Consider the following 24,543-nt stretch of genomic DNA (forward strand, 5'->3'; position numbering starts at 1 on the left):
CTCGATAAATAAATCCTGACCGATAAAATTGGCGAGAATTTTTTGTCGGTTAGAAAAGGATAGAAAAAAAAAAAGAAAAAAAAAAAAAAAAAAAAGAACAGAAGAAACACTTCCTTCTTCTTTCTGCCACTTTTTATTTTATTATTATTTTTATATCTTTCGTATTTTTTCTTACCGGAGAGAGAAAACGTTGTGTCTTCGTCGTATCGATTTACCGAGTGTTGCAGGAATATAAAGAGAAAGAGTAAAAGGAGAAGAGAAGGAAGAGAAGGAAAGGGGTAAGAAATTAAGGTGGAACGGAGAGAGGGGAGAGAGGGGAGGAGTAGAACGAAAGTCAAACTATAATTTCGCATAGCATAGCCGAGTTTAAGGGTTGATCAATTTCTAGACACACGTAGCCGTTGGGCGAGAACTATATTATTAATTATGTAAGACCACACGAAAAGCACGAAACTTTAACGAAGTATATAACTAAGGATGATCCACCACCTGGTGTGTATACCTAACACTATGTATTATATACAACTAATTAATCGTTCATGATTTATAACTGTGTGTATATAATATATACAATATAAAATTATGAAACACATATATATATACACGTGGGTAAATAGAAAAGTTTTTAATTTATTATTTTCCTACAAGTTTTTCAAAAAAAAAAAAAAAAAAAAAAAAAAAAAAAAAAAAAAAAAAAAAAAAAAAAAACTATATCGAAAAATAAATATAAATTTGATATTCATGAGTGTTTTCTGTGAATATAAAATACTAAAAAGGAAAATATATATATACATAAAAGAAAAAAATATGAAACAATTTTATTGATCAACTTTTGGAGGGAGGGAGGGAGGGGAGGGGGAAAGAAAAAAGGAAAAAATAATAATAAAAAAGAAGGGGATGGGTGGAAGAATGAATTCGATCAATTTGCATATTAATCAAGATTGAATATGACGTGTTTGGAAAAAAAAAAAAGAAGAAGAAAGAAGAAAAAAAATACAGAGAGAGAGAGAGAGAGAGAGAGAGAGAAAGAGAATGAATCCTTTAAACTTTTCGATCGAAACTCGTTTTCCCCCCTATTGTTAGCGAATTAACTCTGATAAATGGCCAACGCGCTCGGGCGAATAATTTGCGAGAAAAACCGAGGAAACCTTTTTAAAAGCTTTTTCTTCAATAGATCGATAGAAAGAAAGAAAGAAAGAAAGAAAGGAAGGAAGGAAGAAAGAAAGAAAGAAAGAAAGAAAGAAATAAAGAAAGAACGATTTGTCGGTATCGATGAAGAGAAAGCATTTCATTGACTAACATTTTGTTGTTCCACAAAAAATAAAAAGAAATGGAAAGATAAGAACACACGTATATACATAGAGATAGGGGACAAAGTGAGAGAGAGAGAGAAAGAGAGTAAAGTAAAAAAGAGAGAAAGGGGGGTTTGGGGTAGAAGGGAAAATTTTAACGACAAATCGGAACGTCGTTAAATTTAACAACGAACGAGCGAGTTTCAAGTTAGGACGTAAAAAAGAGAAGCCATTTTTCATTGAAGGAAGGGGAGGAAGTAGGGTAGGGTAGGGTAGGGCGGTAGTAGTAGTAGTAAGCCAAACAGTTAACGAACTTTATCCCAACTGTTCTCCTCTCGGTAATTAGAAAATAATTAGAAAAGTATATTATTACGATTATCTCTCTAAATTATTGATCGATAATTTATGACCAGTTTTCTAACTGTTTTCCATGGTTTTATCTCATGAAGATGATCCCCTCTATTAAACAACACACACACACACAGCAGACATCTCTTACTGTTTTGAAAAGTTTGTATTTAAATAGCGGGGACAAATAATCATCCAAAAGGGAGACAAGGAAAAGAAAAGAAATAAAAAAAAAAAAAGAAAAAAAGGAAAAAGGATAAAGCGATGGGCTCGTAATCGTTTCGATGACTTTTATTCTCGTATTCGCTCTTTCGAGAGAGTTTCAGCAAATACCACGAGAATGAAACACAGAGAGAGAGAGAGAGAGAAAGAGAGAGAGAGAGAGAGAGAGAGAGAGGGAGAGAAAGAAGAGAACATACATGTATATGTATGTATGTACATGCTAGAAAGAGAGAAATGACAATGATAGGAAACGCAAACACTAACCCGCTTTTAAAGGAATCCGACCTAGCTCTTTCACGATATCGGTTAGCTTGATTCAGCAGCAACTTCATCGACGCGAACTGGATGGCGACGTTTTATAGTTACAACCCTTTCATCCGACAACGATGGCAAAGTACACCCTCCTCGCGGAGAGAGAGCCAATAAGCGTCAACAACGTGCCGTTTCGTGAACAACTTACTTCGTCGGAAAGAGATAGACAACAGTTGGATAAAGAAAACGAGTGAAGGAATAAAAACGATCCAAGTACACATACAATAAAAAGGAAGAAGAAGAAGAAGAAGAAGAAGAAGAAGAAGAAGTAAAAGAAAGAAAGCAAATGTTTTATGAAAGAACAAGTAAAAATATTTCTTCCTCTAGTTACTACTTCTACTACTACTACTATTACTATTACTACTACTACCTCTTTACATTTGTTTGTCAGTTTGTCTGTTTTACTTGTTATTGTTGTTTTTTTTATTATTATCTATCTTCGAAGTGCGAAGGAAAGAAAAAAACGGGGATATAACAGGGTATAATTTAACCGTGTTTAAATTCGAATCGCACTGACGAGGATCGATGACGCTTGCTTGCTTGCTCCCGTCTGCGATCTAACCCAGTTTCTCTTAGTACATACGCGAGTCATGACTCGAGTCGTAAGTTTCCCTCGGACGTGGCCAGCGACGAGTCGATAAAAAAGCAATTTCATGCGAGCATTGGACTGGCCAATACGAAAAATCTTTCATACATTTATAGAGAATCGTGTATACACATAATAATCTACAAATATTATCTATACATAATACATATCCACATTGTCGACAGATATGTACAAATATTTTTTATTTATTATATATATATATATATATATATATATGTTACCGTTATAGCCGAAAATCCGCCATTGCTAGTAATTCCTCGGCATTCTCATCAATGCAAAGAACCTTCCGAAGAAGTCGGAAACAGAAGAATTCTTACAGTTTTTTCTAATACTATGGTATCCTATATAATATAATATTACAATTAAACACTTTCGCTACGAGCGTCCCATATAGACGAGGTCAGCTTGATACCACTTGACCATAAAACCCGCGATGTTTTTTTTTTCTTTTTCGCATACTGTACATCGATCACAATTGTTTTATTTTATGGTTTGTAGAAAGATCCACGAGGCTGCACCCGAAAAATGTAAGTCCGAACAACGGTTTACCAAAGCGCGCAACATGCACATTTTCGGTGCAGTGCTCCGTTCAGTGCCGCTACTTCTGCAGCACGGTGACCCGTTCCATGGTGTCATTCCGACGGAGCACACTGCCGTAGCGAAAAGGGTTAAACAACTGATCGGGTCAGATATTTCATGAAATAACTGGTTTTGGATTTCGCAACATCCGGTGCGCAAATTCCTATTGATTTTTAATTATCAATAACTCGTGAAATAATTAATATTTAGGGCAAACAATTATGGATTAACAATGTGCATTTAGTGAGCAATTAGTTGCACATATTAGTTTCTTACTGCCGTAGGTTTTCTATGCTGTCATAATTCGCGTTGTGGATTAAAATTAGCATCTTTTTAATTATCAATAACTATAATAATCTAACTATTAAAAATATTGTCTAGAACGTTACAAAGATATGACAGCTATGTGTAAAAAATATTTACTTTACAGCATTGCATTTTCTGGGATTTTAGGTATTTAAATCGCAAGACTTTCAGCTTAAAATAGTATTCTACGTGTAGGCCAAAGAATGTACTTAAATTTATTTTATAATTTTAAATTAATATTATATGTCGAGACACACAAAATTAATTCATTATTTTTACTCTCTCTCCCTCTCTCGACTATATAAATATTAATAGTTTCTGTTAAAAAATGAATTATTGTTTTTCTTTTATTCAAGGTTCACTATTTTTGACAATAAATAAAAAAACGGCGTGCCATAAGCATCAAGATTCGATTTAAAAACGCCGCGCTTATACGCCGATATATATATATATATATACAGAACACTCGACACTCGATCGTCAAAACGAAAAATTCTCGCTACCGAAGGAAAAAATAGAATGAGAGAAATATCGGTTTCTTGTCTCACTCGCACTCGTATACAGAACACTCAACAATCGATGGCCAAGACGAAAAATACTCCCTACAGAATGAAAAAAATAGAAAGAGAGAAATATCCATTTCTTTTCTTACTCGCATTCGCATTCACGACCGAAAGACCCCAAGATAACGCACACTAGCTCGCTCGCTCGCGTGTAAAGACCGACGAAGAGGCGGGGCTTGTCCCCCACTCTTAAAATCAATTTTACCAATATTTCTCGCTTATTTTTGCAAATACGAAGATACACCTTAGAACATTTTTTTATGTATTTTTCAATTGTGTGCAACTATTGTCTGAAATTTTTTTCGATTAAATGCCTAGATTCTAAGATATGGCTTTTTACCCTTTTTTACCCTTTTTCTCATAAATGCGCCATCCAATTGCAAAAAGATATGCACCATTCGATTCAGCATCGTCGAATTACCATTATATCAAAAATGTGGCCTATTAGGAAAAACTGTAAGAATTCTTCTGTTTCCGACTTCATCGGAATACTCTTTGCATTGATGAGAATGCTGAGGAATTACTAGCAATGACGGATTTCCGGCTATGACGGTACATATATATATATATATATATATATATATACATATGTGTATTATTGCATTAGGTGGTTGCATGAAAATAATGAGATATTTTTAATATACATTGTTCTTACAATAATAAAAAAGCATACAATTATACGTTAGATTGCATGAAAAAGATTTTTATACAAATTTGTATTAATATATTTCAAATATTAATATATTGACGCGAACTTTTTAAATAAATTAATGTATATAATATATACATATACATATATATTATATTGTATATTTATTATATGCACCTATGTATAAGTATTGTATGCAATGTATTTGTATGTATTAACTTTAGTTTCAATGGAACGTAAACACACAGATAGAAATGTTTGAAAAGTATCGATAAATACGATTAAAAATGATATATAAATATTTAATGGAATTAGTTTCTTTTGATAACTTACTCAACATTTAGGAGATGACCCGACAGATTTTTTCGTCCAATGAACGACGTTTAAGGGTTGATGATCTAATAGCAGTAGTAGTAGTAGGAGTAATAGTTTGCTGTCGAGGCTAAGATCGAGGCGATCGAGATGATTGAAAATCGTGTCCTTAAGGATAACGAAGACATAACAACCCTCGAAGAACAATTAATTCGTCCAAAGGGTAGAAGGGTGAGCATCATCATATTCATCGTCATCGTCATCATCATCATCATCATCATCATAATCTTTCTATTCATCATCTTTCGTTATATTAGGTAACGACAAGATAAATTATTAAGAGTTCTCAAAAGAAAAAAAAAAAAAAAGAAAAGAAAAAGATCACGAAGGATCTATTCTACGAGATCGTTGACATACTACTAACTGTCGATTAACACAACATGACGATAATGATGATAATGATAGAATATTATTTGGCAGAAAAAAAAGTTCGATATACGAGAGAGAAAATATTATGGAAAACATTTGAATTTTCGATCTTTTTCTCCTTGTATTTTTTACGCACAGTCTAGAGTTTCAGCTTGTTGAAAATAATTGTTAAAAAGAAAAGAAAGGGAACGACATAAAAGTTCACGCGGTTCGACAGGACATTCACGAAACGTGTCAAGGGCTATACGAGAAGGGAGTGCCGCGACCTTCATCGCACGAAGGCCCATGGAAAACTGACCGATCCTCCTCGCTAACTCCTCCTCCTCCCTCCTCCTCCTCCCCCCTCCTCCTCCTCCTCCACCTCTTCTTCCTCTTTCTCCATCTCTACCTCTACCTCCTCTACACCTTTTCCTACACCATCATTCTCATCGCCACAGTGTAGTAATAGTAATAGTAGTAGTAGTAGTAATAGTAATAGTGTAGTAGTCATCGTAGGACGGGAGGCACCTTTTCGAAACTCCTCTTCTCCTCCTATTCCTATCCTCTTTCTCTTCCTCTCTCTACCCCTCATCAACCTCCACCACTACCTCCTCTGCTTTTTTCCAAGTCCGTTGACGAAGCTTCCGGACCAGGGTAACGGGCATGCGTGATCCGACGCACGAGTAACATGTTAAACTAGGGTGGGAGTTCTAATGGGAGTGTACTAACCAATCGAAGAAAGAAAGAGAGAGAAGAGAGAAGAGAGAGGGAGAGAGAGAGAGATAAACGATTATGCGAGCTTTATAGCACAAAACGGGGTATGTTTCATAGTATTTTTGGAATACCCCCCAGGCGGCTTCTCTTCTTCTTCTTCTTCTTCATATTTTTTGCCTCCAAGAGAGAAAGAGAAAGAATCTTCTGTTGAGAATTGGCTTTTTTTTCAACGATGTTACATTAAGATTTAATAACGCACCTCATTTATTCGTGATTTTCTATGGTAACAATCTTTTCAGTCTAACAGTCCACCGCCATGAATATTTCAAGGTAGGACCTAGACGGTTTTATTCTTATATTTCTTTTAATCCAGTAAATGTATAAAAAGAAATATCGACAAAGAGAGAATGCAGATAAAATTCGTAAATGTCGTTCGTTGATAGTTATAGTAATGAAAAACAAATTTTTTGAATATCTAATTAATGATATGATTCTATGCATTCTCTACGAGCATAACTTCCAATCTGTGATAAGTTATTTTTTCAAAAATATTTAGATGATATCACTTAAATGACCTTTTTTTTTTAAGAAATTTTTTATTTAAATAAAGAAAGAAATAGAGAGAGAGAGAGAGAGAGAGAGAGAGAGAGAGAGAGAGAGAGAGAGAGAGAGATGATATCAACATTGTTCATGTATAAGCGCATTAAAAATTAATGGCTCATAAATGTACAAAAGTGCTATCCTAAATCACTATTAAATACAAATGTGTCTGTAAACGATTAGGTAGTTATACAAGTACGAACTACAATATGTGAGTGAAAATTAAATGCTTTTTCACTCACCACCCTGCAATACCATTTGGTTGAATTTCTTGTAAAAATATACCAAGCTCGCCCTTGTCTTTACTGCGGAGACCAACCACGCTGAATCCTAAACTAGTGCCTTCCGGTTTGTATAACTGAAAATATAGAAATACAAAATGTTATTACGCTGAATAATATCAGCATTCAATATAATGTATATTTTTAAATAAAATATATTTTTTTGTTTGTTGAGAATATCTTACCTGCACTGTGCATATCTGACGTCCTCTCGCAGCAGCCTCTATCACTTTTTTGAACTCTTTGGCATAGGTTGGGGTCGTTATAGGTGGCATTCCCATAACTTCTGAAACCAGACTAGGACTTGTAACCTGTAACAAAGTACATGCCATGCAGGAATAGCACGAGTACATTAAGCTGAAAGGGGGTGAGTGTTAACCTACCTGTGCGCTAGTGTCTTCGCTGCTGCTATGTAACAATGGAGCAATAGGGACTCTTTGATCGTCCAGTTCACTACTATCCGGATATAAATCTTGATACGTAATTGGTCCTAAGGGTTGCACAGGAGTATTTGGAACCGAAAGTTCTAAATGCCCACTGATATTAATATCAAAATCTCCAGGAAGAATGGAAGGATGATCCCCTAGCTGACTATTTAATTCGAACAAAGAATCTTGTATTGTAACTATACTTCGGAATACAGGATCCTCCAATAGGGATATCATCGACTGGAGATCTTGAGTGGTATACATTCTCAATTTAGGATCATCGCAATCCTCTACACGCTCTTGAATATGCTCAAGTAAGTGAAGGGCTGTGGATATATCTAAAATTATGAATATGATTGTGTACATTGTAGGTGATACAATATTGCATTCATTCCAAAAGGGTTTTATTAAAATATAGAATATAAAAATGCAATTCTTACCTGTGCTTAACGACATCTTAGCTCTCTTGTTTTATAAACTGTTCAAGCTTGTACAAAATCCTTATTGATCCAACTCTATAAAAATATGATATAAAAAACTGTCATTAAAAAATAAACGCGAATGAGGAAAAAAGTAACACATTCCTAAGAATATTCTACATTTTTAACCTCAAAATAACGAAACACACTAAAAGACACGATTACACAACTCGAATACATTGACAACATAATTATTTTAATGAAATGAATTTAATCATGATAACGTATAATCTCATGCTGATACCCATAAAAGTAGGGACTAAACTAGTTGAATGGCAAATCGATAATCGTTTATGCGAAACTAATGTAAAACTATTTACATAAAAAATCGATAAGTATCTCTTACCTAATAACTATATTAAAAAAACACTTTACTACACAGTATACACCGACACAATAAAAGAAACATTCAGAATAAACAATAAGATTTTCCGAGTATGATAATATATATATATATATAGTACACAAACAAAATATACCGTCAAAGCTCACTACGAAACTGTAATTGCATCTTGATGCATATCAGCTGACAGAATCCAAGGCGTCCCGAGGTTCAACGCTTAACAACTCGTATCATGGAGTGGGGATAGTGCACATGCGCTAATGGCGCGCAAATTCAATTGCTTATATAATCATTCAGATGAAATAAGATTCTTAATAAGAAAATAATGAATCAAATCTAATTGGATAATAATAAATGAATAATACCTTCACTATTTTCCTTGTCTACTTTAAAAAAATAATGAAAAACGGTGCTTGGACGAATATCAGGAACGAGACGACATTCTGTGCCACATAAGTTTTGTGTGAGGAAAAGGGAAGCTACTCAACGATATTTACTATTAAATTATGCATTATCAATTAATAAAATATATAATGACAACTTACTTTATTTTCTTTCTGTTGTTCAATTATTATCGGGATACACCTTTCAATACCGTCTTACTAACACCCACTAATATTCCTTCAAGATGGCTGCATATAAACGAAATGCGCACGCATATCAAATGCGCAGAAGCCTCGTAACAAATCGACCATTTCTTATTTTTTAACTTTTTTCCCCGTTCATTTTTCTATTTTTCTTTTTTAAAGAATTCAAATGTCCATTTCATATACATATGTAAACCCGAGATATATGGAAATATTTCTTTGGAATCGAGCAGATTCTTTTAAAGAATGTTCTTCGAAATGTTCGAATTAATGTTATTAATTGTAATCGAATGATTTTGAAAATATATATTACTTAAAAATAAAAAAAAAAAAAAAATGAATATGAATATAACTATAAATCAACGAAATAGAACGTATTCTGCTTTTGTCAAAATCAATACGATTGTCCGAGCCGAGCTCTGGCAGAAACCTGAATAATCCATAATTTCCGTAGCTTTCAATATTCTTGAAATACTTTACAATAACATAACTAACCGTAGATAGAAAAAAATTCGTATAATCTAAAATAAATAAGGAAAAATTCGTTTCTCATTTGAAATGGTAGAAAAATCTCATTATAATACATAAATATATTAGGTTGTCCCATAAGTTCTTTCTGTGCCAAGCTATGGGTATGATTTCGAGCCAGCTATATATAACAAATATAATATAAGACTTCGACAAAACCAGGATTTAAAGTCAAATTGACAAAATAGAATAGATTAACATTGAAATAAATGTAAATTGTCGAACAGAATGTAAAGGTCTACGTCATGGAATAATAAATTCAGCATTACAAATGATTTCCCTCGTGCGAATAATAATTAATTGATAAAAAAGAGAGAGAGAGAGAGAGAAACGCGAACAATTAGAATAGAGATGTTAATCAATTATACAAAATATCATAGATCAAACGTTCTAGCCGCAACATAATTGCCCGAAGACCACAAGCGCAGACCCCATTCTCCTAACAATTCCGAAAAGATCAAAGGGGTTGAAAGCGATGGAGCGAAGCAACACGTAGATGATGATGGTAGACCAGGATGGTAGAGGAGGAGGTAATGGTGGTGGTGGTGGTGGTGGTCCTCGGTCGTCGAGGTAGGTTGACCTCGGCTGAAAATCTCTAATCCATGATTCCGCCTAACGAGTCATAGAGAGTCGAGTCAGTGTTCATCGGCATCATCGAGAACAGGACACAGCATACTGTAGTAGTACGTCATGTCCTTTACAAGAGTCAGTATATTTTCCCGGATGGCCCCACGGAAACCGGACACAATGGAGATACTTCCGTTGAGCACAAGGCCAGAACTCGGACGTGGGGGGCCCCACACCGCGCCTGTTTTCAAACGTTATCTATCTCGAAAATAACCATACCTGTTCGTTCGTTGATTCGTTCGTTGATTCGTTCGTTCGTTACTTTTCTGCGGTGTCTCTCGACATCATTGCTCTGCCCCCTACGGTTCGTCTCCGTGACCATTCATCGGGACGATGTGTATTTCCTCTCCCCCCATTCCCTCCTACCGTACCAACGGACTTCCATTATTTCCACCGTTCGCTCTGTTTTTGACCGTCAGTTTGATTACAGGTGCTAATCGAGTTGGACGTTAAAGAGCAGACCTATCATTTCGTTTTCACACCTTCCACGCATACGTTCGAAAGCAACAAGGAAGAGAACATCTCTCGGTTTTTGGAGTGGCTCCAAAGGGCACTCCATTTTTTATTAATTTTCTTTTATAAAAGAAATAATATTACTTCGTAGAGATTAATTGGAAAGGTAAGAGGAATTATTGTGTTAACTTTTTTTTTTTTTCCTAAAATTATTTATTCTTCTATTTTTCATTTTTTATATACTTCATATAATATCTACCCTAGTCTTTTAATTAGGGACTTCGTTCAAAGTAAAGATTTACGAAAGCTTATTTTGAATATTTTCAAATATCGACATATCAATTGATCCTTTTAAACTTTTTAGTGCTTCACTTACGTAATGATAATGAAATTAATTCCATATGCGAATTAATATCGCAGGACGGACCATTATAATTCATTGTTGCATGCGAATATCCCATTAACATCAGCGACAGATATATACACACCAACACAATAATAATAATAATCGAATTCGTTTCTGATTCGACACGGGTATACGCGTAACAATACTACTCACGTAGTATGATAGAGTTCAAAGCACTGTAACAATAGAACTCCTTTTACGAGGTAAGCTTCGTTGTACCACTTCAACAACAAAAGCTCTCGCAAAAATTGCAATTTCACCTGCATTCTCTTTTTTCACTCGAAATTTTCTTTCTTTTTTCAAATGTATTATATATATATATATCGTAACCATGTGGTAAAGAAGTATGTTCACGCACTCGAAGCTTTTATACTCGATTTTGACTCTTTCAAAAAGTCGTATATTCAAAAGAAATAAAAATTCATGCAATTGCTGCCATTGAAAATTTACGCGCAAACGAAACGTGCAACTTAGTTTTATTTTTATTTTTTTTTTCTTCAAAAAATATTCGTAATTACCGTAACAACTCTTTCTTTCATGCCTACGTCAAATAAGAACAATGAATATTCGATGCAAAGGTTTATTTTAATTTAATCCTTTAAAATGAAAGAAAGAGAGAGAGAGGGAGGTAGTCTCGTACTTTTACGTGGGACACCTATGTGATCACAAAGGCGATAAACCATAACGTTGTTAACGAGCACCGTCATCATCCAACGCCTCCGTCGTTGGTGGATTAAATTGGTGGATGGATGGATGGGATGATATTCTCACGTAGCATGATATAATTATCTTTTCTCAATTTACTAATACACATTACTTATATATATATATTTCAAAGTATAACTTCCATTATGTTTCTAATTACTAAATAGTAATATCGAATTTATCGATAAACTCTATCGTAAATCAATATTTTTTTTCCTCTTAACAATTTTATTTTCAACAAAAGTATAAAATACCTTAGAATAAATTGTATAAGAGTAGTATCAATTGTTTCGTTACTCGGAAAATTTCATATAGGAACATCCTAACGTAAGAGTATTTTATAAAAATTCCTAAAAAGCACTCAACCTGAACATTTCATAGACACTCGTACATCTCTCCAATTGGATGATATACTTTTCCTAGTGTATATCAATACATGGTACACATATTCCTACGCAATACTGATTTAAAAAGGGACCAGAATACGCCCGTAAAGGCATCGAAGCGTGCTTCCAACTTTCAGCCATTACATTACATTATTAGCTGCCCATTATCTTCCTTAATTTTCTTTACTAATGTCACAAAAACAAATTTACTTATAAACTTTGAAATTATATTTAAATAAATATATATATATTTTTTAGATAATGAAATATTCTCCTAACGTTTTCTCCATTCGAACAAATACAAAAAAGTAATGTTTTTTAAGATAATTTCTATATTTTAAAAAGAGAATTTTGTTGAATTTTTCAAGGTGGATGAAAACGTTGCAACTAAATAGAAATGAAATGTGTTCCTCTTTTAAATAATATCATTATTTTTACGTATTTTTCTAGGACTTATTCGCTGATGGAATGACAACTTGATATCAAAATTTATTCGCTAATAAAAATAGGAAAAAACAATTCAAGATGATTACGAGCAACATGTTAAGAATCATCTTAATCATCCCATGGATTATATCGAATGTAATAAACGGTGAGTTTTGCAAATATAAAGAACACATATTTTTAGATCAATAAGAAAAAAAAAAAAGATAGAATCGGGAAGAATTTACGATGAGGGAAAAAAACAAATAACCAAAGAATCCCCATATGAATTCTCGGATATAACACGCGTCGTCGAATATAACGTCGGTATTTCTTTTTGAATTTGGAATTGGCGATTCGATTGCATAGTTATGTGTATGCGTGAACGAATAGCGAACGTTCCGAATCCGATGGCAGGACGCACAGCTCGTGGATATGGATCAAATGATGTCACGTATGCTTGCGAAATTGTTTCGTCCATTGTGCTACCGTCCGTAACACTTATGGCTCGAAAATATGGTCAAAGATAAAATCGGAATTCACATTTGTGATCTACAATTTACTTGGGAGGAAATATAACCTGAATAAATTCCGCTGTTTTTTTTTTTTTAGTTTTTCTTTATTTTTTTAAGAACAAAAAGAAAGATAACAAAGAAATGAGAATGATAATTAATCATTACTGACTCCATCCAAATTATTTTTCAGCACAAACTACGTGCAACGGAGGCGTCGGCAGAGTTGTTTACGAAAGATTGCCCGATCAACAACTTCAGGGATTCGACGATGACGTGGTACGATTATATTTTAAATGAAAAATGATATTTATTATTAAAATTAATAATAATAGTTATTGGGTTGTACGCGGAAAAGTTCGTCCCGATTTATAAAACAAAAATAAAATATATTTTAATATTAAAAATAATTATATATGAATCGTCAGAGGAACTTTTCATGCAACTCAGTAAAATACGTGTACGTGTAAATGCGTTATGTATTTATCAACTCGTTTCTATTTTCAACAGGTCAGGGACTCAGCACCACCCTTCAGAGTGTTAGAAAAATGTCAAGAGCTCTGTTTACGAGATAGAACAGCTACCAATAACTTGGTAAGAGCATGTACTAGCTTCGACTTTCAACCTGGTAGCAGAATTGCCTCCTACAGTGGAGCTGCTGAGTATGAAGAGAGTACCTGTTACCTGACAAGAGAGCAAGCACAGCCCGAAGGCATTGGAAATCTCATGTTAGTTCCAAACAGTGTTCATTTTACGGAAGTTTGCCTAACATGTAAGTACATATTTACATAAAAATATCATTTCGTTCCTCTTTCTATTTCTCTTTCTCTCTTTCTCTCTTTCTCTCTCTCTCTCTCTCTCTCTCTCTCTCTTTTCCTGTTTTAATTAAAGTTATAAAATAAATACTAAAAAGCTCGTTTAAAATTTAGCAAACAGAATAGAAAGAGAATGTCCGAATCGTCGGTACGTTTTCGAAAGACATCCAAGAAAAAAACTGAAACTTCCTTTGACCGATTTAAAGGAAGTTAGTGCTGCTAATAGAACTGAATGCGAGGACAGGTATCGTTAATAATCATTTTCATTTCTTATTTTTTGAACGTTTAATTTCTCTTTTTTTCTTTTCTTTTTTTTATTAATTAATATTTATCTCGTCAGATGTTTGAACGAGTTCAGTTTCGTGTGTCGGTCAGCGACATACGATACCGCGTTAAGAAGTTGTTCGTTGAGTCGTTTCACTAGGAGGACTCATCCCGAATTATTAGAAGACGATCCTAATTCTGATTACTTGGAGAACACTTGTCTGAACGGTACGAATATTTAAATGAAAAAAAAAAAAAACAAAAAAAAATAATAAAAATAATTTAAAAGACAATTGTGTGTTTCTAATTTTTCGTTTGTTTGTTTTTCCCTTTAATTAATTTTAGCCGAACGTCGTTGCGACGGTTTAGCAGTGTTCGTAAAAGAAGAGAACAAACGACTTCGAGGTCCCTTTGAAGTCGACATTTACACGAATCTCACTTTAGACGAGTGTCAGGCACTTTGTCTTCGTGCTGAAAAGTATTTTTGCCGTAGCGTAGAATTTGACGAACAAACACGTCAATGTGTTATCTCCGAGGAAGATTCTGTTTCACAAAAAGATGACATTGGAATAAGTAGTAGTCCTAGTCATCATTTTTATGACTTGGTTTGCTTGGACAATCGTAAGTATTTAAGATTTTTCTTAGATTTATATTCATAATTTCATTCAAAATATATAATACGTTAATATATTACAATATATAATATATAATTTAATATATGTATATATATTGTATATATATGAAGTAAAAAAGTAATAAGGGTTCAGATTTCATTGGATGAAAGTATCATAAGAGATTCTTATCACTTATCATACCAATGCCTACTCTACTGAAACGTAGATCCGTCCATAGCACGTGGCTCCGAATATCCGGATAGCAGTTCAACGTCACACCTTTTCTCTGATGGAAGAAGACCAGACACAGCATTCCAACGTTATAGAAATTCCCGTTTAAGCGGTGAATTTCATTCGGAAATAACTGGCCGTAGTCTAAGCGAGTGTCTCGATGAATGTCTAAGACAAACAAGTTTTCAATGTAGAAGTGCCGTATACTCCGAACATTATCATACTTGTAGATTGAGTAGATTCAATCAACGCGATGGACATAGAATCATTTACGATGCCGATTATGATTATTATGAGAATCTTATGCGTAAGTTAAATCATTCGTTAGATTGATCTATCCTCTATCTATATATTCTTTTTTTTCCTGCTATATTTGAACAGATCAATACTTGGATGGAGATCGAGATAATCCTGGATACAGGCCAGATCCTTTAGGACAAGATACAAATTTTGGTCGACCTTCATTGGGTAGACCAGGTAAGAATTATTCTTAGAAAATAATTTTCTCTTTCAAATAAAATATATAATTAATATTTCTTTCGTTCGACACGGCGCGATATATTAACAGTCACTTTTTATTCACAGGATATCCGGACGATTACGACAAAGGTTATGCAGGTACTGCAAAACCAGATCGTTATCCCGATCGTTTTCCAGATCGTCATCCAGATCGTTACCCAGATCGTTACCCAGATCGTTATCCAGATAATTATCCTGATCGTTATCCGGACCGATATCCTGACCGTTTTCCCGACCGATATCCTGACCGTTTTCCTGACCGATATCCTGATCGTTACCCAGATCGTTTTCCAGATCGTTTCCCGGATCGTTTTCCAACCCAAACCGAAAGATACCCAGATACAAAATACCCGATAGGTACACCAGGAATAAATGACCAATATCCAGGATCGGCTGATCGTTTTCCAATAAATGATCGCTATCCAATGGGAGATCGTTATCCTACGAGTGACCGATATCCTATTAACGATCGTTACCCAACAGGAGATCGTTATCCTACTAGTGATCGATATCCTATAAACGATCGTTACCCAATAAGTGATCGATATCCAATCAGTGATCGTTATCCCATTAACGATAGATACCCAGATCGGTATCCAATTAGAGGAGGAGATCGTCGACCTATAGGAAGCGACAGATATCCTGTTCCAGAACCAGTTATTCCAGAAAGATATCCAATTGGTGGAGGTAGATATCCTACTGCGCCAACTGGCAGGTATCCAGTCGCTCCAGGACGTTATCCAACGGATGGGGAACGATATCCAACTGCAATAGATCGTTATCCTGTTCCCGAAGATCCGTTGGATAGATATCCTTCTAGTGTGTCTAGACCTACTGGAGAAAGATATCCTCTAGGTGATAGATACCCTGATAAGGATTATCCTAATAGGTCAGTTGATAAATCATAAGATATTTTAATATGCACTATGTATATACATATATATTAATTATATTAATAAATAAAAATATATATAATTAAACACATACAAAAATAAATATTAATTATTAAACAAAAATATACCAAAATTATTTATATATTATTATAAAATAAAAATTTTGTTTTAAATATACATATATATATATATATACACATACACACCCACATATATTATTTTTTTATATTATTTTCTTTATAAATTATATTTAAGTAGATATCCAGGAAACGGACATGGTGTTTATGCGCATGGGTTCATCGATGACGTACGAGGTCCCCAAAGTCATCCAGCCGAGCGTCCACATTACGGACCAACACGACCAGGTGGATACAATGGATATGGTAGCGATTCTGGTGGTATAATCGGTGGTGGTTACATTGGAGAAGGTGGTGTTTACAATACTAGACCATTTGGTACAAGTGGAGGACCAATAATAGGACGACCACCCTTAATCTCAAGATGCGACGAACAGGATAATTTTCGACAAGTTGGACCGCATACAAGAGTACGAAAACCATTCGTTAGAAGATACACGACAGCTTCATCCTTAGCACAGTGCGAGAGGGAATGTGCAGATGCTAGAGATTTCGTATGCAGATCCTTCAATTATCGTCCTTACGCTGCACCTTACGGAGCCGAAAGAGATAACTGTGAATTAAGCGATCGTGATTCCAGAGACATGGATATGGGAAATCCAATTTACTATGATACCGGATCTGATTATGATTTTTATGAAAGAAATAATGGAAGACAAGGTGCCGATGGGGAATGTCTCGACGGTAAAATTTATTAATAAATAATTCTAATAATAATCATATACAATTAATTATAATAATTACCAACACGAAGAAAAATACAGAACAATGGATCACCGTTTGATATTTCGATATTTCACATTATCACAATCAACAAAACACTTTCAATGATGAGGAATCTTGCACACAATCGAATTGATATAATTCATTTATTGTATAATATGTTTTTAAATTCTATCTGATAATAAAGTTATTTCTACTTATCAACCAATTCGTACATATATGTGTGTGTGTCGATATATGAATTTTATTATTGTACGAAGAAGACGATGTTACACAATTGATTAATTTTTTTTTAGTGAGTCAAGTTTGTAGCGAAGACGGAATGGAATTTACTTTAAGAACACCGGAAGGATTCATCGGTAGAATTTACACGTATGGCTATTACGATCGATGTTTCTTCCGTGGAAACGGTGGAACAGTGAATGTACTTCGAATTAGTGGACCCCAAGGTTATCCAGAATGTGGTACCCAACGTGTAAGAACAATCATGCACAATATTTTTATCTTAAACTTAATTTTAAATGTTCACATCACAGAGATATATGAAAATGAATAAGAAAAAAAATGAAATGAATTGTTGTTTTTTTTAGTACGGTGATACGATGACGAATATCGTAGTGGTCCAGTTCTCGGATTATGTTCAAACAGGAAGAGATAAACGTTTCAATCTTACATGTCTGTTTCGAGGCCCTGGTGAAGCTGTCGTCACGTCCGGCTACATCGGTGCCGGGTATGCCAGGTCATATCGATCGAAAGATCGTGTATTGCACCGGAAAAAGCTAATGCATTATCTAATTCATGCGAACGATTAATGCAAACCATATTGTCTTTAATAGAATATTACATAAGAAAGTTAGCACGGTACAACACACGTTCCTGGAATCTCACAGATCATTATCTCAGTTAAAAATACCTTTGATATATAATAGTTTTCCTTAAGAATGAATAATGAAAAAAAAGAGAACAGATCTTAATTATGATCTAATAACATTTAAAAGGCAATTTAATTGGACCTTGATATATTACTATTAATTAATCATCGTTAATATGAATAGTTCACAGACCAAAACGATTAATTCTGTGACGCGTTTGAAATTATATTTTTTTTTCGTGAAATAATCGATGTTCAAAATTTATAATTTGAAATAAATTTCCTCGAATTAATTCTCGACATTAATATTATTAAATGATATTAATATTTGAAAGGTCATCGGAATAATAAATGTGATGATAACGTACGCAAGCACGAATTTATCCGAATTTTTATTATTTGCGGAATTAATCGATTTGATAAATGAGTGGGGTTGATATTATTAAATCGTTGGGACGGCAATAATCTTTTCATATATTTGAATAGGAAGTTTAATTTAGCTAATGGAAAGCTTTTATACGTTTCAACAGATCAGGTTCTCCTATCCCAATTGAATATCTCCCAGCAGAAAATACTTTGAGTTCTCGCGTGCGTCTGTTGATTCTATATCAAGGTAGACCAACGACTACTATAGCAGTTGGTGATCCTCTTACTTTTAGATTGGAAGCACAAGAAGGGTAAGTTTAATGAAAACATTTTCATTTATAATCGATTCTTCATACTATCGTTGTGCTACTTAATATATTCTAATTTTCATCAATTTTAATTGTAGATACAATTACGTAACTGACATATTCGCTACCAACGTCATAGCTAGGGATCCATATTCGGGAAGAAGTGTTCAACTTATTGACAGATACGGGTGAGTCTTCAAAAATAAATCATGTGAAAGAAGAAAAAGGTAATATTATTTTGTTGAATGACCTCGCTAATAATTATCCCCCCTCTCCCTCTAAAAAAAATAGTTGTCCAGTGGATAATTACGTTTTTCCTGGATTGGATCGTCTCCGAGATGGTGACAGTTTAGAAGCTCGTTTCAATGCATTTAAAATACCAGAATCGAATTTCTTGGTATTCGAGGCAACAGTTAGAACCTGTAGGGATGGATGTCAACCTGCATATTGTTCAGGTGGTAGTGGAAGAAGTGAACCATCTTTTGGAAGAAGACGAAGAGATTTAAGCAATGATACAGCCCTAATGGAAGATAATTTAGCTGAAACTGCAATTATTGAGAATGATAATAACGTTACTGTTACGTCAAATTCGACCTATGTTATGAGTACTCGATTAAATGATGATGAGGAAGAAGAAGAAAATGAGGAATCTGAGGAAGAACATGTCAGAGAAATGATCGAGGTAAGCAAATATTAATACACTGGGTAAGGGGTCCAATAATTGTGATAATAAAATTTGGATTAACATATTGTATAATTATTGGACCAATTTGTTTAATATTTCTAGGTATTAGATTCAAGAATGGATATAGAAGAAGAAGAAACTATGGTTGAAAAACAGAGTGCAGTACTTGAGACAGTTTGTATAGCACCAAATGAATATTATGGTCTAGTTACTGCAGTTGGTGTTCTGGTAGTATTATTGGCTTCTGTAGTGCTACTTTCAATGTTGGTTTACAGGTAAATCAACCAATCACAATAATTTTTATTACATTATTTAATTACCTATTATCTATTATTATTATTATTATATCATAACAATATAATTATGATAGGAAACATGCATATTCTGTGATCATGAAAAATCGAAAAGTTGACAAAGCCGGCAGTCGTAGCAACCATTCTGATGATGCAACTTACAGTAGTCGAGTTAACAACTTTTCGTTTATGAGAAGTGGATTACAAAAACCATTTCAATCCACGTAGGACATTCAAATAAATTTCTTGTTGAATATTACGTTAAATTTAAAAAAAGAAATTAATTTAGTTTGTTTCAATCGTTGTAATTTATAGATCTATATCAAGATCGATGAGCAATATCATTGGACAACGTATGAGTTCATCTTCGACGGCTCTCGAAGGTGCCGTTGGTTTGTCAACACCTAGAAGATCAGGATTTGATCCCAGCGAGCCAATTTATACCGATCCTTCCCTATTCGAAGTGAATCGTTGTTCACAGACTATGTCGAAACAAGCTTTAAATGATAATTTTCATCTTATGTAAAAAGAAAGAAAGAAAAAAAAGATTTCATCAATTCTCAAGAGAAAAAGACATTCGCGTCATTTACACGTTTTTAAGAATATGAATAATTTTTTGAAAACGTTAACAAACAAAATGTATTTAAACGATGATCAAACACAATTTACGTACGAATAAATGATACGTAATAAAATGTAAAATTTAAATATTTTTTGTGAACTGCTTACTAAAAATTTACTCTGCTAGTCAAGATCAAAACTGTTAATACCGATTAATCACTGCCAAATATTCATTACACAGAATCACTATAAAACAAATTTATTTAATGTACTTAATATATTTCATTAATTTTTCTCGATAATTATTAAGAAATATTTTTACACATACGCCTCTAGACATTTTTTATTAATTCAATTTATAGAAATCGATAAATTGTATATGTATTTTTAAGTATGTAATGTATTGTTCTCGACCCCCTTCCCAATTTCAAAATACTTTCTTTTCATTTCTATAATAATAATAATATTACATTATACGTTTTGATTCCAAAACCTATGAATAATCTTACGATTGTCCGCTAAATTCTACAATATAAAAAAAAAAGAATGATTTGTTTATTAAAAAAACATAAACGTATATTTATTAGATTTATACCATAATCGCATTGATAATTGTTATAATAAATTAATATTAAATACGATTTTATATATATATCAATCAATTAATATAGTCTATAAAACAACGTTGAAGTGAACTCTAAATAATTTTTAACCTAAATCCCATTTTTTTTTAATTTCTACCATAATAATAATATTACATTATAATATCATTTAAAAAAAAAAAAAGAAAATTGAACCCAAAACCTATAAATACTTTAACGAGATTATACAAAAAACAGAAATTCTAACTTTTTCATTAAACAAACATGAACACATGCAATGTGATACTTGCTATAAATACATATATTAATAATTATTAATGCAATCGCATTTATGACTATTAAACAGATAAATATTACATAGAATATAATCAACCGACAACTATATCATTTAATAAAAAAAAGGAAAAATAAGAAACGAAAGAACGAAATGTAGAAATAAGAAAGATCTCGAAAAGAAGTTTCTAATATTTTCTCAATCTTCCTTTATCCTCTCAAGCTTGTAAGTATAAAAAAGCACTCTGAGCCTAGCTTCTTCTTTTCGATAATGAGCCTCCTCCAGTTTGATTCTAGCTTCCTCTTTTAACATAGCTGCTACGTCAACCTTAATCTGAGCTTCTGATAATGCAAGAAGTTGCAATTCGTCTTCTTTTTGCAATGGTATTTTCGTTTTACGATTAACATGCGAATCGTTTACTCGTGAAGGAGAAGATAAAACAAAGTTTTCAGTTCTATCAGATTTATAAGCTAACTGATTAGGTTCAGTCGATTCTTCTTCGTCAGTTGATCTATGATCCATGATCGATAGATCATTTAATTCCTGACGATTGTCATTCGAGATTATTCCTTGCGATTGAATCATGCTAACCGTTTGTTTATTAACAATTGTATCTTGAATATCAGAAATATGTTTCAATGTATTATCTGCTACGAATATATAATAATTGGAAATTTCAAATAAAAATAACGAGAATATATATGAATAAAAATAAATATTTGATTTATACCGTTAGAATCGTTGCCACTATTGTCAGGTTCCTTTTTCAAGCACATATTCGTAGGTTTAGTCGCATTTACACTTTGCAAAGTAAAAGGTTCGGAATCTTTTGGTTCAAAGACTACATTGGGTGGTAAACAGCCATTTCCGTTAGTCGGTGTTAATTCCGGTTTATGTTTTTCGAAGATACTTCCGTTTTCCCAAGAGGAAATCGACGATTGGGTATAATCCTTTGATAATTGGCAAAAACTTTTCGAATTGTTTCTACGGATGTTTTAATTAAAAAATTTAATTTTAGGTTAGATGAGAGATTATTCGGATAACAAAAATTTATCTACATTCTTGTTGTGTTATTTTATAATTAATTAATTTTATAAGCGTTTAGAATATATTTTAATTACCGCGTTTTTTTCTCCTCGCGATTTCTTTTACAAGCTTTCATATTTTCCCAACAGCGTCTTAATTGTACAGCCGAACGCGCACTTTGTGGACCAACTATCGAATTATATTCCTCGACTAATGACGACCAAGCCGATTTTCTTTTACTCATCGATATTGGATCCGATTTTCTATCCTCGATATCTTCGTATTTGTTAATAAGACTTATTAAAATTTTTCGCTCCTCAAAACTATAGGTCTTTCTTGTGCCTTTTAACGATACGGGAGCCATTTTGTTGTAAGAAAAATTATCGAATCGATCACAACATATTCATTCCATTGTTTATAATTTGTATAAAGTGTAGACCGTAAATCATAACCAATATAATAACAAAATATAGTATTAGAAAAGAAAAAAGTTATAACGAATGAAAAAATTCGTATCGATACTACAGCACACTCTGAAAAACAAATATCGAAAACAAGCGAAATCGAGAGATGTATTTTAATTAAAATTTAAAAGAACGCTGTTTTTAAAAAGCAATAAAATAAATATCTAATGAAAGAAAAACTACGCGAAAAAAAACATTTATTTTACTAAGGATTCAACAAGACGCGTTATTAATAAAAACACATATAACAATTCAATATAAAAAGAAAAACATTATATGTAATTTTTTATATAACTTGTATCGATGTTACATGCAGCGCGCTCAGTGAGAAAAATATCGAAAACGTGCGAAAAATAATGATCAATAAAGAATCAATAATGTATGTGTGTGTGCGTAATTAAGAAAATAATATTGTTAATTAATCCTTCAAAAAATATTCTAAATAATTCTGACCGCAGATGGTATTGTACGTACAGTGGGAATTCGTTATTAAGAGTAAATGTAGATAATATAAATGATGATCATCGTCGACTTACCTCCACTTGATAAGAAAACAGCAAGTTTATACCAGTACTTGATCGTGTTGTCACTGTTGTTCTTCAAAAAAATACAGAAGTACATAGAAACTCACAAGATCCCTTTTTTATCTACCCAGTTTCATTTTAGTCACTATCGAGACCACCAGTGGACGATAGTGGGTACTTAACGCGATGATGGCATAATAATAAGAAAAAATACAATATTCTTTAATATTATATATAGTATAGTTATATTGTAAGAAAATTTAAAATATTTATATCTAATTTTTAGTGTCTAAATATACGTGTGTGCCTCCAGAAATGCGTTTTTTATACATATATATATTTGAAAAAGTAGAAGAAAATAAAAACGAGTAGATGATAAGTCCAACGATGATCACCTGTAACAAGAAGAAAACTATATTAATCATACAATCAAGAGTGATAGAATAACCTGATATATAAATCGTCCAATTTGTAGATGCACTTTTCAATTGAATTCTATATTTATTTTGATCAAATCTCTATTTCACGTTGCAATGAAATTAAATTTAAACGCGTGATTTTACGTTTACATAAAATATATAAAAATAAAGAAATAGGTAAAGTACAAATATTAAGTTACTACAAAAAATATATCTATTAATTATAATGAAATACTTGTAAGCTGAAATATATAGGAAAGAAAAATTGCAAATTTAAAAAAATACGATCACAAAGAAAAATTTTAAAGACGAAACAAGAAAAGAGAAATAACTGTAATATTTACCGAACGTTATTAAAGCTTCCAAATTTAATATTACGAAAATATTAATATTTTTAATCTAACTAAAACATATGCATCATTTTGACGATTAAGACACGAATTTGGTGTCTCAAGGAGATGAAATGATCCATTATCTCCGATTAAAACTACAATTAAATGACGAGCAAAAAAGTAATATAATAAAATATAAAATATGACTAGAGAGCTATTTTCGAAGAGTTCGAACTTGCTGTTGAACCTTTATTAAAAATAACTCAATAGTCTATGTAGTTGCCCACTTGATACCACAAATTTGTGGGGGCCTCTTCGGTCTTAGCCTCTTCGGCATAATGCCTCTTCTTTCTTCATGCCCTAAACTCTGCTGTGAAGCTTTTTTTTACATTTACTCAAATGCCTCAACAGATATTTGATCTAATCGATGAACCTATTATTAACACTTTGCATTTAAAAAATTAAATAATATCAAATAAAAGCAGAAACTTTGTAATACATCTTATGATCTTACTTTTTTACTAGAGCACTTTTATCTTTATTCTACTTTGT

General features: G+C 32.9%; 3 protein-coding genes across 9 annotated transcripts in view; 1 reads left to right on the forward strand and 2 right to left on the reverse strand.

The window, feature by feature from the left end:
• LOC106790479 overlaps window positions 1-9,080 on the reverse strand; it is an 89,909-nt gene extending 80,829 nt beyond the window's left edge. For 2 of the 7 annotated variants that reach the window (XM_014755411.1, XM_014755406.1), the window contains exons 1-5: window positions 8,447-8,638; window positions 8,062-8,136; window positions 7,577-7,959; window positions 7,379-7,504; window positions 7,155-7,270 (exon numbers count right to left, since the gene is read on the reverse strand). In XM_014755411.1, coding sequence (XP_014610897.1) covers window positions 7,155-7,270; window positions 7,379-7,504; window positions 7,577-7,959; window positions 8,062-8,077 — 641 coding nt within the window. In that variant the 5' untranslated portion in view covers window positions 8,078-8,136; window positions 8,447-8,638. Of the gene's footprint in view, window positions 1-7,154; window positions 7,271-7,378; window positions 7,505-7,576; window positions 7,960-8,061; window positions 8,137-8,446; window positions 8,674-8,988 lie in introns of those variants that run through there. The other 5 variants (XM_014755408.1, XM_014755409.1, XM_014755410.1 and 2 more) reach the window with 5 other exon arrangements.
• Window positions 9,081-12,660: 3,580 nt separating this feature from the next.
• On the forward strand, window positions 12,661-20,950 carry LOC106790477. The gene is made up of 19 exons (XM_014755404.1): window positions 12,661-12,727; window positions 13,264-13,349; window positions 13,581-13,842; window positions 14,000-14,129; window positions 14,226-14,377; window positions 14,495-14,770; window positions 15,002-15,301; window positions 15,376-15,471; window positions 15,580-16,402; window positions 16,665-17,227; window positions 17,563-17,741; window positions 17,857-18,005; window positions 18,668-18,814; window positions 18,910-18,999; window positions 19,103-19,493; window positions 19,599-19,771; window positions 19,867-20,013; window positions 20,117-20,275; window positions 20,938-20,950. Exons 1-19 carry the CDS (start codon window positions 12,661-12,663, stop codon window positions 20,948-20,950), a joined length of 4,203 nt encoding a protein of 1,400 aa, XP_014610890.1.
• Window positions 20,951-21,424: 474 nt separating this feature from the next.
• On the reverse strand, window positions 21,425-22,616 carry LOC106790478. Its single transcript, XM_014755405.1, has 3 exons — window positions 22,348-22,616; window positions 21,957-22,210; window positions 21,425-21,840 (listed from the first exon to the last, which is right to left on the reverse strand). The coding sequence occupies exons 1-3, from the start codon at window positions 22,614-22,616 to the stop codon at window positions 21,425-21,427; spliced, it is 939 nt and encodes a 312-aa protein (XP_014610891.1).
• Window positions 22,617-24,543: the final 1,927 nt, after the last annotated feature.

This window comes from Polistes canadensis, unplaced genomic scaffold, assembly GCF_001313835.1.
Source record: "Polistes canadensis isolate GaletaPanama2010 unplaced genomic scaffold, ASM131383v1 scaffold_241, whole genome shotgun sequence".
Taxonomy (NCBI): Eukaryota; Metazoa; Arthropoda; class Insecta; order Hymenoptera; family Vespidae; genus Polistes; species Polistes canadensis.